The sequence below is a fragment of the Copadichromis virginalis genome, linkage group LG17 (genome assembly GCF_057382275.1).
Source record: "Copadichromis virginalis isolate Kocher_CV1m ecotype Utaka linkage group LG17, C_Virginalis_male_GT1.1, whole genome shotgun sequence".
NCBI lineage: Eukaryota > Metazoa > Chordata > Actinopteri > Cichliformes > Cichlidae > Copadichromis > Copadichromis virginalis.
In genome coordinates, this window is record NC_140634.1 from 20520649 (window position 1) to 20536780 (window position 16132).

The following is a 16132-nucleotide window of genomic DNA, read 5'->3' on the forward strand; positions in this document are numbered from 1 at the left end:
TCACCTGATCTTTATCCTGAGATCAAGGTTACCTAACCTTGATTTGAAGATAAACTCTGACTGGAAGTTACTCAGTGAGCAGAGTTGCATCTGTGTGCATGACTGCAGACACAAACCAGCAGTCACACACACACAGATGGTTTAGTCAAACTACAACCTACACCCAAAATGTTTTTTTCTTTTCCTAAAATTAATCGTATTGCTCTCGTCCAACTTATAAAACATTTTATCTGCTACAGCAGTAATATGTTTATAAACTCCCAGTGGTTGGGAGTTTAACATATGTATACTGCATACATTTTGCACACTAACCTGACACTTTATTACACATGTTCAACTTCTTGTCAATGCAAATATCTAAGCAACCAATGACAAGACATGGTCAAGATGACCTGCTGAAGTTTAAACCCTCCTTGAAGGCAAACAAAGGTGATTGAAGTCAACATGTGTGGTTGCTGGTCTGAATATTTCATAAACTGCTTATCTGCTGTGATTATCCAGCTCAAACATCTCCAGGGTTTAAACTGAGGCTACAATTCATACAGAATCATTATTAAAAGCTGGACAGCAGAGGATTGGCAAAATGTGAGCGAGATTTGATTTCTGAAGCAACGTTCACATGGTAGGGTTACAACACAATGGCGTGGATCCATCCTGGCTTGACTCAGTGGTTCAGGATGATGGTGATGAAATGGTGTGAGGGATACTTTCTTGGCACACTTTGGGCCCCTGAGCACCAACTGAGAATCAGAATCAGAATCAGAATACTTTATTCATCCCGAGGGAAATTAGGGGTTACAGCAGGCAGCACGCTAATGGCGCATGCGCACTCACAAAGGAACCTTCTGACCAACTTTACACAAACATCACATTGGGCAGACATGTCAGAAGGTAGGCTGATAGGAAAAAAACAACGAAAATACACTACATGAGGTAAGAGGAGGAGAAAAAAAACTCCACTCAGACTGAGCTCCTAGTGGGAGAACAGTTTGATAAAAGAAAAAACACCTCAGCACAAAAGCACATGACTATCAATACACCATAGAAACACGAGACAAGCAACAGGGCGGGTAAAGGGTAAGAGAGAGCCGGCGTAGACAGCGCATCCGGTCCTGCAGCATCTGTGCTGGTCCAGTTGACTGCTATCATCCCTGGTAGGGCACAAGCATCGAAGGCGTTGGAAAGGGAGGGGGATGAGTGGGTGCTTATCAGTGTAAGTGTGTGTGTGTGCGTGTCCATAGTTTAGCTGAGACAGTGTCCTTCGGCCTATCAGGCTAAGTAAACAGTCCTCCAGCCAATCCAGGTGTCCTTCATGGGGCGGGAAGAATAGTCATCACACAGTCGTTATCAGGGAGTTGTTTTGGTGGGCTCCAGCCTTGGGCCTGCAGCTGGAGCCGTGGTGTCCAAATGTTGAATATTGTTGATTTCTCCTTTGTGAGCAGCTCGAATTCTAGCACTCCGAGGCTGGTCTCTCGATCTCCCGTTGAAGAGCTGCGAGCCTCCCCATGATGGTATCAAACTTCTGTTCCGTGGTGTTGTCAGTCTTTTGATTCTGAGACCTCACAACTGCAGTGATCCGTTCCGCGATGTTTTCCAACTGTCGCTCAAGGGTCTCATTTTGAGCAGGCCTCTCTCTGATGTTTCCCCTCATACGCTCAATGGTGTTGTTTTGAGCCTTCACAGCAGCTGTAAGCGTCTCCAAGGTGTTGACCATATTACGTTCGTTGTGAGAGGTCGCACCTCGTCCCGTCGCTTCGAATCCAGCGGGCAGCCTTGTGGGGGTTTGAACAGCCGGTTCCGCTTTCTTATTTCTCTGATAAACCAGGGCTAAGCCAACGCCGATCAGCATGAACCCTGTTATCATGGTTCCGAATAGGTAGATATCTTCAGCGTCCTCGATCGACAGTCCCGCCAGGCACATGATCCTCCAGTTCTGCCACCCGTCCATCGTGTAACCGGCAGGGAAAGTCCCTCCAGGGCACTCAGGCTCTCCCGAGCCCCGACTTCTCGTTGAGAAAAGGGTGTCAATAGCACTCAGAGACCAGTTGATCAAATCCATAATTCTCTTTTAGGTTTAGAGAACGACAGTGAGAGACTGTTCCAGGGAAAGTAAATTCACACAAGACAAGACAAGGACATAGAGGCGAAGCAGGGAAGATAAGGGTGAGGAGGAGAGGAGAAAGTGCGACCGCCTTTGCTGAGAGCTCAAGTGTTGGGAGCATCACTTAAACACCACAGCTTACATGAGTATTGTTGCTGACCATGTCCATCCCTTTCTAACCACAGTGAACCCATCAAACTGGTTTCTTGAACATGACAATGACTTTGCTGTACTCAAACAGCCTCCACAGTCACCAGATCTTAATCCAGTAGAGTACCCGGTGAGTGTGTGTGTGTGTGTGTGTATATATATATATATATATATATATATATATATATATAATTTTCGCACTAGTTTCTGTAACCACTACATTGCTAACGATACTAAGATGCACTGCTGTTAAGACTAACAACCTCAAAGGTCTCACCAACCTCAGTGAATGTTTCACTTTGGATCGGCACAGAGAGTTTCACTTAGCAGTCAAATAATCTGCTAAAAGTCTTAGGTTTGCCCTTCAGTTGAACTTTAAATCTCACATTTCTGAGTTCATCCACTCTTTGTTTCTGTCAACAACGAAAGACAAAAACACGCAAAAATAAAACCTACGCCGTCTGCTTTTAATATATTTATCACATGCCTCATATAACGTCATTCAGCAGAACTGCTCAGATGTGTTTACCCAGCGGTTGGTCTTGCAAACATCAGATCTGAAGATTCTATCGTGATTATTTTAAATCCAGAGGCAACCACACTTTCCAGGTAGTAACTTTGTATCAGCCTTCCTCAGCCCATCAGGTTGGCTGGTTCACACCAACACTTGCACATAAAAAGTAACCTTTACTTCTATGTATCTGTACTGTATATTTGCATATGCATATTTAAATTACGGATTTTATCAAGACTGTGAAGCACTGTGCAACGGTGTGGTTTAAAATGTGCTATACAAATGAAATCGTTGTTATCATTACACATGATGGACTTTGCCACTGTGATGTCAAAGTAAAACAAAGTACCAGCAACATAAAAACAGCAGTGAGGCAACACTAGCAGCAGCTGCCTGTGTGTGTCAAATAAGCCGTGCCCCAACTTCAAACCGTAATAAAATTCAAAAAGGTGAATACAGTGTTTGTAAAGGGAAACAATCCTCAGCCATAAATTGTTTCTTGCAGCAGACTGGACGTTTTAGCATGTTAGACCCAAAACAGAGGCGAGCGGCTTCTCTAGAAGCTGTAAGCTGTAATCACATAATGCCTTTTTTCGAAACGTAACACAATAAACTCACTTATGTTTCTCTATAAAAGCAAACTGAAATGAAATAAAGGTCACGTAAAGAGTTTTATTGTAGGAACAATAAAACATGATAGTTTGGCCTGTTATCTGTTTAGTTTTCAGACATTTTGTAGGCCACTGAAAGATGCAGATAACCTAAATTTGCAAACATTTACATGCACACAAGGTTGCGCAGAGACACAAAAAATCTGTATAGTTTCATAAATCTTACATGAGGTTTGTTGCAACCCTGGAACCATTCATGCACATCAAACAAACATTTTCCACTTAAATTAGAGTGAGCAGGTCTTTCTCTGACCAGGGGGTCCCCTCACCCCGTGCATGCGTATGCATTCAGAGAATGGAAGTGAACTGAAACCTGACCAGGGAGTCTCCTGTGTGTGCACGTTTAGCAGCAGCAGAGTTGTTTTAGAGGAAAAGTCATGTTGATGCTGCTGTTTCTGGTTCTGCTGCAGAACCCACAGCCCACAGACCACAAGAATAGATAGCTGTATATATAGAACCTCAGGTCAACGGAGAGTATCAGTAACTAGACAACACACTGTTGCACTTTATCAGCCTCCTTGTGAGAAGACACTTTTTGCTCTTTTATAGCAGTTTGATTTAAAGTTCCTGATAGATGATGTCGCCATACAGTACTTTAGCGTGTCTACTGGTCTTACTGGGAGCTGTGCTGGCAGCTTCTGGGTTTCCTCGCCATCGTAGGGCTCCTTGTGTGTCAGTTTCTCAGCATGTCTCGGAGAGAATGACACAGAAGCAGGCGCTCATAGCGCACGAACTGGTAAGTTTACCTGTGGAGTCCCGCAAGGCTCGATTTTAGATCCTTACGTGTTTTCGGTCAAACTTTGCGTTGCCCTTTAAGATAAAGCGCTAATTTGAGATTTTAATTTAGAAGTTTGCTTCTTTAAAATTAGATGAGAGAAATAATCTGTGAGTATTTTCAGGTGTGTGACCAAACATGAAAATGTCGTAAGGTGTTGTACGGTTTTTCGTGTATGACAAGGATGCCTCTAGATTTCAGATTTACATTAGATTGATTTTTAGTGTAGACTTACATAGAATGTTTTTTACATTACTTCTAAGGCAGAGTTGATGAATTGCATAAATTACTTGGACTTATTGATTTATTATTACAAGAAATCTATCGCATGACTTAATGGTGACTATAACGAAATCTGACACACTTCTCAAACTTCACAAGGAGATGAACTGAAACCAGTTCATGTGCTTGTGGTTTGTTCTGATTACCACCATGTTTCAAAGAGAAAGAGGATATGTGTAAACGTGCTTTTTTTAAAAACAAAAAAACAACTTTGATCACCAAAAGAAAAAAAAACTTTCATTTTCTGCAAATGTAACCAAACTATAATATCCCTGTAAGATACTCATTGAGACCAAGGCTAAATGTCTGCAGGCACATCTAAACAACACTGACATTATGATATTGACAACACTGATATCATGTTGGCCTGAAGAGGACAATGTGTATATACATGTATTTGACTGTAACATTTATTTATTTTGCCCATTTCTTTGTGTTTGTTTTTGTTGTAGGTCTGTAGATCTTTCTAAATATTTTTTGATTGTATATTTGTGTATATTTTAGGGGCTGACGCAGCCAGAGGTTGGCAACATTGAACTCTTCAGTTTTGTCAACAGTATTAACACCTCCTGCCAGGTAGGCTCAAACAGTTCATTCACACCTGATGTCTTATTTCTCCAGTTTTCTTACTTCCCAGTAATAACAGCGCAATCAGATTTTATGAGCTAGATCTTTTAAGTCAACTGTAGCCTATATTGGGAGAAATTTGTGTTTAGAGCAAAATGTTTTTACATTTATAGGTAAATTCATCCTTACTATATAGCAGAGAAGACTGAATATCTTTAGCACAACCTCCTTTCATTAGACAGGACTTTTTCTAGAAAATATTATATCCAACTTGCTCATTTTTCCATCTTTTTTTACACATTCTTTTGAAATATTCATTGTTTTATTCAAAACACGTTTTCTGTGAGGTGATTAGGTTTGATAGTGCCCGTGTTTTGTTTTAACACTCATTGCTCCACCAACCGAGTCCAAATGCTAAAACTAACCCTAACCCAGAATCATCTGTGACCTTGGTCAGGACTAGTTATTGGTACAATGATCATGAATAAATTGGCCACCTGAGTAAAAGAGCCTAACTGCTTATGCTGTTTTTACTTCAGGAGAAAGTTTTTTGCTAGTAAAAGAAGATAATGACGGGAAAAGCTTAAAGACACTTAAAAAATGTTGCAGATGATATTTAAGGTGATGACGTCTCTGTATCGGAGGATAAACTTTTTTGGTATTGCTTGTCAGCTAAGGTCCTGGTCACTGTTTGCCACACTGTTAATCTGTAATCTGTTTCTTGTTGTTGCAATTAAATCTGTGAACAAACTAAATGCTGGTCTAAAAAGCCTTTCTTTGCTCCACAGAGAAACGACGTCATAGAGCTGATACATACTAGTTTGGATGTCTACAAACGCATTTTCTCCAGCATCCTGGCACATAGCAACCACCACACCCAAGGAGAGTCCACGGCCTCCGTGGGTCTGCTGGATGAGGTCTCCGATTCCAAGAGGTCTGAGGTTGAGTCGGCACTTAAGAATCTCCAGGATAAGATGGAGGAGCTGAAGAACCGCCTGACTCACGTGAACCACAACAAAGAGGAAATACTCTACAGGCTGAATCAAATAAAGGTAACAGGCTACTGATTTTTAGTCTCATTCATGAAACACTCAGTGTTTGGGCAGTTTTCTGGGTCAGTCCCACCAGAGTGCAACACAGAACTCAGAAGAAGGGAGGTCGGTACATTGGTGTTTTTGTTAATCTTTATTATCATTCATGCTTTTATTTTTGGCTAAATCACAACAATAGTCCATTCAAGGTACTTTATCTCATGAGAGAAACACTCCAACCATCCAACAAAGGTTTATGAGCAACTGCGTGGTGACATTAGAGGCAAAGACCTTTATTTTAAAAGGAAGAAATCAATAGACGCGATGAGGCCGGCCATGTGCCAGGACCAGCATCAGATGAAGGACTAAAACTGAAATTAAAGAAACAATCTATTAAATAAATATAAGTAAAAATTAAATAAATAGACACAAAAAATTTGCAAATAAATAAATAAAGTGAAAATATTTATCACACAAGAAAAATAAACATGGAAGCAAACGTGATATCTAATTTAACGTATTGCCACATTAATTTAATTTAATTTATGCCCATAATTAATAAACTAAATCCTGTATTTATTTATTATCTTTTTTTCAATATTTACAATTTCACTCCTCCACATAAGTGAAATTGCAGTATGCACAATTTTTGTTTGCATTCTGCATTGTGAGATTGTGAGATCAAACTTTAGCTGGTTGTGTTTTTAAAGTATCTGTGTGTTACCTTTGACTACCCAAAAGAGTTATTAAAAATGAAACTAAATCTGGGTCAAAGCCACCGGCTGGTGCTGCTGGAGTTCATGTATTGCTGCAATAGTAAGGTTTGAGCTTTAACTGTGGGTTTCGAGCAAAAACAAAACTAGTGCAGGGATGAAGCAACAATGAGGGTTTTATTTAATCACCACCAACAAACGCACACACTCACACACTCAGTAGTGTATTCTGCCTTAATACTGATGCTACTTAAATAAACTAGTGGTTTGTTCTGCCACTAAAAATGGTCTCTGGGAAAAGCACCATTTCCTGCTGATTAATAAGTCAGACTTCCTGCAGCAGTTTTAACTCTTTTTAAACTTTACATCAGAGAGAAATAGTAGATTTCAAGCTGGCAGACTGTAGGTTTCGGCTTCTTTCAGGTAAGATCATTTTGTTTCCCATCAAACTGGCCCACAAACAGTGTTACACGGGTCTGCACCACAGATGTTAAACTGCAACTAAATAAAGAGATACTGGTGTATCGTTGAAGAGATTACGCCCACAAAAAGAAAGAAGCCCATAAAAGAAAGAATTGACTAATATAGAAACTTTGCAGAAGAGAAACTCTAAAGTCATGTGATCTTTTCAGTTAAAGGTTAATGGATGCAAGAACTTCAGATGTAGTTCAGAAATTGAACATTTCTAGATGATGTCACTGGATTGCTGTTGGCACTGGAGCAGGTACTAAGGAACAGAGTTCATTTGAATGTAGTATTTCATTTAGTAATTAAAACCTTTTTTTTTTCTTTTAAAGGGATGCCAAATGCTGTCATTTTTCTGTAAAGCAAATTTACCTTGTCTTTGGGTATAAATAAAGTTACCTTGACCTTGACCTTTTACATTAAATGCATGAAGATGATTTGTTTGGGCAAAACAAAAGATTTCAAAGCACTCTTGTCTTTCCCTCTCAAAATACTAGAGTCAGAGTTTTATTGTCATTGTCAGACAGACCTCACACAGGCGACAGCTTTAAGAAGACTATAAGAAGCCTGTGCCATGATAAAAAAAAAGCCTGAAATGATTAATTTCACATACTTTGAGACTTTAAAAGCCTTTCATATGTGTTGTTATTTTGGGAGCCAGCGTCCACAGACCTGCGAGCATTGTAGAAAGAGGTTAATGATTTATTGGAAGTGTATCTGATGTTGGTTAGATAATGATTCTGTGGAGGAGGCTCCACCCACACTTGTCAGTGTGTTCCCCTGATCATTAACTGGAAGTCGTGTCTGTTTTTGCAGGTTGATGATCTGATGGCTCAGAAGAGAGCTCTGGCTGAGTACCTGGGGGTCTTCCAGGCAGCTTCTGTGATTGCCCACGCCAGCTGTTGATCCCACACCCCTTCATCTGAATAATGACCAACAATTTGGACTTTAAATCATTAGCTTGAATTTTCGGTTTAGAAATCTTTTTTTTTTTTTTTTTTTGCTCTTATTTGTTATCTTCATATTTATAACTTGGTTAAACTGCCTCAGGTTGACCATTCAGTTCCACTTTTACAGTTACTTATTATTTATTCTCTTATTTAAGACCATGCCTCAATCCACTGCTCCACTTAACTGAGTTATATTTGTTTTGGTAGTAAATTAACGTGTGCTATTTATGATTTATTTATCTTATTTATTTTTTTTGCTGTTATTTTAAAATTGTATTTTGTTTGTTTAAATAAAATCAGAATTTTGCTGACCCAAGGCTTAAAGTCTGTTTGCATGATGAGCTTTTTTTCTTTTTCTAACAGAAAAATATCTCGGTCCAATCTCCTCAACCACATGTTATATGAATTCATTGTCAGGTTTCACAGACGCTGAAAGCTGTTCACTTTGATTGCAATCTAATACTGTGAATAATAGCAATGATGACGACATTCTGCAAAACAGAAACACCACAGTTGCTTTACTGTTTCAGTCTTTCCATTAGATAATGATGCAGCAGTGATGCACATAACTTGCAGACAAATTATTACTGCTTAATATGCACCGCATCACTGCTGACCCTTCTACGGTTAGAGTTAGGTTAGATTAGGGGAAAAGCTCAGATATATTTAAAAACCTTTAAAATGACTGGAAACCCCAATCTACAATTAATACTAGGGCTGGGTATCTTCACTAATTATTAGAATTGATTCATTTCCGATTCATAAGGTTCGACTCAATCCAATTTTGACTCAGACAGTCAGAAAGATCATAATTCTGATCATTTATCAGTATTGACACTTGTGAGACTTCATCAGAGGTGCAAGCATGACAGCAGATGCCTTTGTGTCACACAGGTGGAATGGACTCAGTTGCAGACAAGCTGAATTTAGAATGGAAGTCACAAGTTTATTTACAATCGCACCAGGCTACAGTGGCTTGCAAAAGTATTCTGCCACCTTGAACTTTTCCACATTTTGTCACATTACAGCCACAAACATGAATAAATTTTATTGGAATTCCACGTGAAAGACCAACACAAAGCGGTGTACATGTGAGAAGTGGAACGAAAATCATACATGATTCCAAATATTTTTTACAAACAAATAACAGAAAAGTGGGGTGTGCGTAATTATTCAGCCCCCTTTGGTCTGAGTGCAGTCAGTTGCCCATAGACATTGCCTGATGAGTGCTAATGACTAAACAGTGCACCTGTGTGTAATCTAATGCCAGTACAAGTACAGCTGCTCTGTGATGGCCTCAGAGGTTGTCTAAGAGAATATTGGGAGCGACAACACCATGAAGTCCAAAGAACACACCAGACAGGTCAGGGATAAAGTTATTGAGAAATTTAAAGCAGGCTTAGGCTACAAAAAGATTTCCCAAGCCTTGAACATCCCACGGAGCACTGTTCAAGCCATCATTCAGAAATGGAAGGAGTATGGCACAACTGTAAACCTACCAAGACAAGGCCGTCCACCTAAACTCACAGGCCGAACAAGGAGAGCGCTGATTAGAAATGCAGCCAAGAGGCCCATGGTGACTCTGGACGAGCTGCAGAGATCTACAGCTCAGGTGGGGGAATCTGTCCGTAGGACAACTATTAGTCGTGCACTGTACAAAGTTGGCCTTTATGGAAGAGTGGCAAGAAGAAAGCCATTGTTAACAGAAAACCACAAGTCCCGTTTGCAATTTGCCACAAGCCATGTGGGGGACACAGCAAACATGTGGAAGATGGTGCTCTGGTCAGATGAGACCAAAATGCAAAACGCTGTGTGTGGCGGAAAACTAACACTGCACATCACTCTGAACACACCATCCCCACTGTCAAATATGGTGGTGGCAGCATCAGGTTCTGGGGGTGCTTCTCTTTAGCAGGGGCAGGGAAGCTGGTCAGAGTTGATGGGAAGATGGATGGAGCCAAATACAGGGCAATCTTGGGAGAAAACCTTTTGGAGTCTGCGAAAGACTTGAGACTGGGGCGGAGGTTCCCCGTCCAGCAGGACAACGACCCTAAACATAAAGCCAGGGCAACAATGGAATGGTTTAAAACAAAACATATCCATGTGTTAGAATGGCCCAGTCAAAGTCCAGATCTAAATCCAATCGAGAATCTGTGGCAAGATCTGAAAACTGCTGTTCACAAACGCTGTCCATCTAATCTGACTGAGCTGGAGCTGTTTTACAAAGAATAATGGGCAAAGATTTCAGTCTCTATGTGCAAAGCTGGTAGAGACATACCCTAAAAGACTGGCAGCTGTAATTGCAGCAAAAGGTGGTTCTACAAAGTATTGACTCAGGGGGCTGAATAATTACGCACACCCCACTTTTCAGTTATTTATTTGTAAAAAATGTTTGGACTCATGTATGATTTTTGTTCCACTTCTCACGTGTGCACCACTTTGTGTTGGTCTTTCACGTGGAATTCCAATAAAATTGATTCTTGTTTGTGGCTGTAATGTGACAAAATGTGGAAAAGTTCAAGGGGGCCGAATACTTTTGCAAGCCACTGTATATACAGTGCACGGGGCAGGGATTTCCAGGGGATGGAGGGGAAACGGGTCCAAAACACACTCCACACGGCCACTCCTAACTCTCCACTTTCACACTCTTCTTCGGCACTCACGCTCAAGTTCTCTCCACACCTCACTGGCAGACTCAGGGGAATGGGTCAGGAACCAGGGACGGGTTCAGGAATGAGAGTTACTCTCAATTAGCAGCTCAGGCAGTCAGGTAATCATGCAGATTCACAGCAGGTGGGTGACTACAACAGGTGCGTAGGCCAGGGGCGGAAGCGCAACTGAGCTCCGCCTTAAAAATATTCTGCAGTAGATCAAAAACTGAAGAAAACCATGAATCAAGATGTGAACATTACCTGATGCTGCTGAAGTGATGCAGAACAAAGTTATAGAGCGATAGAGCAGGAGGAAGGAGGCAATTAGGGATGGGGATGAATGGACCAAGGTTCATTCATCCCCATCCCACATGCAGGGCCTAGGGGCTGGGCACACTGAACAGTGTTCATTCAGCCTCACATCTGGTGCCGGTGCCCACTTCTTAATTTTAAATTGCATGTTAAGGGTTCATGGGAGGGGCTCAGCTGAGACTAGCTGTTATCTGCCAGAAGGCTGTCTGCGCCATGCCCCGCCCCTGTTTTAAATGCACACAGGTGTAAAAACAGGTACTCACAGACACACACTACCTTGGGCATCTGCGGCCTCAAAAAATATGTTGTATTATTAGTATTGTGTGCTGTTCATTAACATTGTCATTTTTATTTATTTGTATGTTGGTTGTTGCTGTGGTCTTTCTGCTGTTCTTTTCCCTCTCATCAAGTTGTGAAGTAGATTTTCAGTGGTTTTTTCTCTCTTTTTCTTCCTGTTAGCTTTCTCCCCAACTTTATTTTATTTCCTCTTCTTCTACTCTGTCCCCTGGTCTTGTCCGCTGTTGTTGTAATTACTCAAAATAAAAAAAATCCTAATAAAATATGACTATAAAGTGGACCATTATAGCAAATGCTGTAATGCTCAACTTGTGAAAGTGAATGACCTTTTGGCCTTCTGACAACAATTCTAATTGCTACACTGCTGGACAGGGAAAAAAAGATTAGAGGTAAAGTCTTAAACTTATATACAGAGATGGGCAGTAACGCGTTACTGTAATCCGATTACTTTTTAAAGTAACGAGTAAAGTAAGGGATTACTATTGCAAAAACGGTAATTAGATTACCGTTACTTCCCGTAGGAACGCTGCGTTACTGCGTTACTAAAACCATGATTTTTTTGCGAGAATGTCTCATGACAGTGACGTAAGCGAGTGCGACGTTCGTGACAACAGCTGTGTGCAGATCAACAGTGGATAATATATCGAGTGCGGGAGAGAGTATGAGCGTGCAGCGTTTAAAGCGTGGAAGTACTGACCTTACTTTAAGTTTGATTCCATAAAAAGTGACAAAAACATTAGTGTCCGTTGTTCACTGCGTGGGAAGAAAACTTCTTTTTACAGCGAAAAAAACCCATAAACTTCCGAGCCAGCACCGAGTGCGCAACGACGTAATGGGAAACTCACAGAGAAACTCGGGGATTCTTCCACTGACCGCCGCGGCACACCGGCACCAGGGTAAACCTCCGCCTACCCAACTCCTGCTTTAAAGGTGAAAATAGAGCAAAAGGACCGCTAGTCTTTGACTTTATTTATTTTCTGCTGTGTTTTACTTGCATCTATTTGAAAGACTGAGTGTAAACACAAAAAAAAATAATTATGTGCTGGAATGTGCAGAAAATAGGTTTAAATATTAAACTAATTTCTTCCAGTCAGAGAATGTTACATATAATTACATTTTTGCTTGATGCATAAAGTTAAAAGATTAAAACTAATAAAACAAGTTTTAAAAAGAGACCTTTCCATTTGATAAAATTTTGTATGATGGATTATGTAGAAAACGTCGAATTGGGCTGAAACATCTATCGCTTTATCACCTATTCAGGTTGTAAATCGTGTTTTTAAAAAGTAACCAAGTAACTAAGTAATTAATTACTTTTGAAAATAAGTAATCAGTAAAGTAACGGGATTACTTTTTTGGGGAAGTAATCAGTAATTAGTTACTGATTACTTTTTTCAAGTAACTTGACCAACACTGCTTATATATATTACATATATTGTATGACAGTTTCTTTAAAAGTCATCTTGGAGAAAGTGTGTGGACAGGGCAACTTTAAAATCCTAAAGTGGGTCTTTACTGCATCCATTATCCTCCTCTGTGGTCTTTCTTTTTTCCTTCTGCTTGGCAGCTCCATGTTCAACATCTTTTGTCCAGTATATCCACTGTCGCTCCCGTGCACATGTCCAAACAATCTTGGTTATTTTTTTTGTTGGTGCTTCATTGTGTTTGATGACGTTAGTGATCTAAAGATGTTAGCCCACTACTGAGGCTAGAGCAGAACAGAAGTGTCACTTTGTTGAATTTTGCAGAAAATGCAGAGTGAGTTTAATTAGTCCATGACCTAAAAATACCATCCGCACTTAAAGTGGTCCATACGTGAAGGAAAGTGCCCTTGGATGGAAAATCTTTCAATAAACTCAAAAGATGCATCTAAATTCAGTCACTATTTCTGAGGTGGTAGTGAATCAAGCGGAACGTATTCAATGAAGGAAACCCCAAACTCTGCACGATCGCGGTAATAAGTTTCCCTGTGAAAGATCATCTCAGTTTGTTACACTGGGGCCGGAGCTCTTAAGCCTGATTCAGTTATTTAACTTGAGAACAAAATGTGTAAAAGTGAAAAGATTATGTAATATGTGTGAGACTTATCTGAATAGGAGGTTTCACTAGTGACACATCTAAATGATGTGGGAGTGTACAGGACATAACTGCCCACAATTACATGCTATACAATCTCTAATTTATACTATTTATTTAGATTCACAGGTATAACTGTAGCATCAATTGTTCTCTTTACTGGAGCTAAAAGACTGGAAAACACACCAAAATATGTATTTACATTGGGGTGTCTACAAACTTTTGGTTGTCCAGAAATAAACGTGGAATGTTACATGTACTTCTGTTTTTGCAGTGTCACATTAAAAAACATTAAAAAACAAACACATTTTGTCAAGAAAGAAACAGAATAATAAAAAAGGAAATAACGGATAAGACGAAGAAGCAAGTGGTACTCGAGATATTGGAAGAGGACAAAGACATTTTCTAAATGGAAATACATTTATGTGTTTCCTGAGACATCACGGTGTATTCTCCATCTCTGAACCAATCACACAGGGAATTTCCCCCCACCTGATGATGTCACGAAGAATCGCAGGAAGGATCAGCAGTTAAACTCTGAGCATAGTCATTCACACCTTCCTACCTGCACACTAATAACAAATACATATTTTACAAACCTCAGCTTACTCGGTCACAGATTTTCACACCTACAAGGAGGAAAATCTGCGGAGTCAAAGTAAATGAGAGTTAGTTCACAGGTTAATTAAAACATTCATTAATTAAAGACTGAAAGTGACCAACTATGCAAGCCCAAGTCATGTTACCAGCTTTGTTATATTACTGTCTTTGTGAGAACTGTCACGCAAACACAACCACAACACAAAGGTCATGACTTTACAGACAGATATTTCATAATAATACAATAACACACACCTCATATCACCTTGGCTTGTTTCACAACTTACATCAGAAGGTCTGAAAGGTCTTTCGTTCAAAGACATTCATGTTCCTGAACACAAAGTTCCCCATTTTTTTTCTTTACCTCAGCGTGATCTCACATTTACTGACTTGTGTCCATGTATGAAAAATTTATATTTTCCACTTTCAGACGGTTTCACATGTTGAGACTGAAGGGACGGGCAGTGACGTCATTTCCATGTAATTTCACATTTCACACAAGAGATGTTAGTTGGAAAATATTTCATCACTGGAATTCAGAATGTTTTTCTTTATTTTTATTTTTTTTATCTAAACCTTGTTACTCTAGGTTTAGATTTAAAAAAGTCATGGCTCAAAAGAGCTAAAATACAACTGTTGCTATTTTTTAAACTTCTTTTTGGTTGCCAGGTTGATGACAAATTATATACTTCAGTTATGAAATGTACTTCCTGTTGACTTAATTAAGAGACTGATAGGTACCCTGACAATCACAAGGCACTAGAATGGAATTGACCTCTAATTTTTTGTTTTTAAACTCAGATAAAAGTGAGGTTATTGTACTCATCCTAAAAGTCTTAGAAATGGGGTATCTGACCAAATGCTTACCCTGAATGGCATCACCTTGGCCTCCAGTAACACTGTAAGGAACCTTGGAGTCATTTCTGACCACATATTAAACAAATATGTAGGACTGCTTTCTTCAATTTGCATCTTGTCTCAGAGGGACACTGACAAACCAGTTCATGCATTTATCATTTCTAGGCTGACTACTGTAATTCTCTATTATCAGGATGTCCTAAAAACTCCCCGAAAAGCCTTCAGTTAATCCAAAATATTGCAGCAAGAGTACTGACAGGGACCAGAAAAAGAGAGCATATTTCTCCTATATTGGCTTCCTTCACTAGCTCCCTGTTAAATCCGGAATCAGATTTAAGACCTTGTAAGACTGCAGGCCTACTTGTTGTTCCTGGAGTATTTAAAAGTAGAATGACAGGCAGAGCCTTCAGTTTTCAGGCCCCTCTTCTGTGGAACCAGTTTCCAGTTTGGATTTGGGAGACAGACACTCTCTCTACTTTTAAGATTAGGCTTAAAACTTCCTTTTTTGCATATAGTTACAGCTGGATCAGGTGAGTCATTGAGTGTTTCTTCTTCACTCACCCTTTTTCACTCACTGAAAGCTCGTCCACAGAAGGACTGGTAGCTCCCCTTACGATAAGGGTTCAGATCGCGCGAACAGGTGTGGGATTAGAGCTCTGGGTAGCTCCCCAACTGGGTCTAGACTGGGTCTAGAGAGTATTTTAAATTCAGGGAATTTAAAATAGAAAGTAGCTCGTCCACAGAAGGACTGGTAGCTCCCCTTACGATAAGGGTTCAGATCGCGCGAACAGGTGTGAAATGTGTGTGTTTAGTTAGTTAGTTTGTTTGCTTGTTTTAATCAATTTTAAATCATACTTTTTATTTGTTTTTGTTTCTAATGTCTCTGTAAAACACTTTGAATCACCTTGTTGTTGAATTGTGCTATACAAATAAATTTGCCTTGCCTTGCCACTGTGTGTTTATACACCTCTCTGCACTGAATCATTAGTCATTATTAATTTCTAGCTCTCTTCCACAAATTTTCTTTGTCTTGTCCCACCCTCACCCATAAATGTTCATATCCGCCCCTCCCTGAGCCTGGTTCTTCCTGTCTGTTAAAAAAAGAGTTTTTCCTTCCCA

At 39.9% G+C, this 16132-nt stretch overlaps 2 protein-coding genes across 2 annotated transcripts; one reads left to right on the forward strand and one right to left on the reverse strand.

The window, feature by feature from the left end:
* Nucleotides 1-1207: 1207 nt before the first annotated feature.
* LOC146689352 (uncharacterized) lies at nt 1208-2187 on the reverse strand. Its single transcript, XM_085437064.1, has one exon. It carries the CDS (start codon nt 2057-2059, stop codon nt 1451-1453), a length of 609 nt encoding a protein of 202 aa, XP_085293190.1. The 5' UTR covers nt 2060-2187; the 3' UTR covers nt 1208-1450.
* A 1802-nt stretch (nt 2188-3989) lies between these two features.
* LOC146689353 (uncharacterized) lies at nt 3990-8430 on the forward strand. Its single transcript, XM_085436793.1, has 4 exons — nt 3990-4172; nt 4998-5069; nt 5849-6112; nt 8086-8430. Exons 1-4 carry the CDS (start codon nt 4011-4013, stop codon nt 8173-8175), a joined length of 588 nt encoding a protein of 195 aa, XP_085292919.1. The 5' UTR covers nt 3990-4010; the 3' UTR covers nt 8176-8430.
* The last annotated feature ends 7702 nt before the right edge of the window (nt 8431-16132 follow it).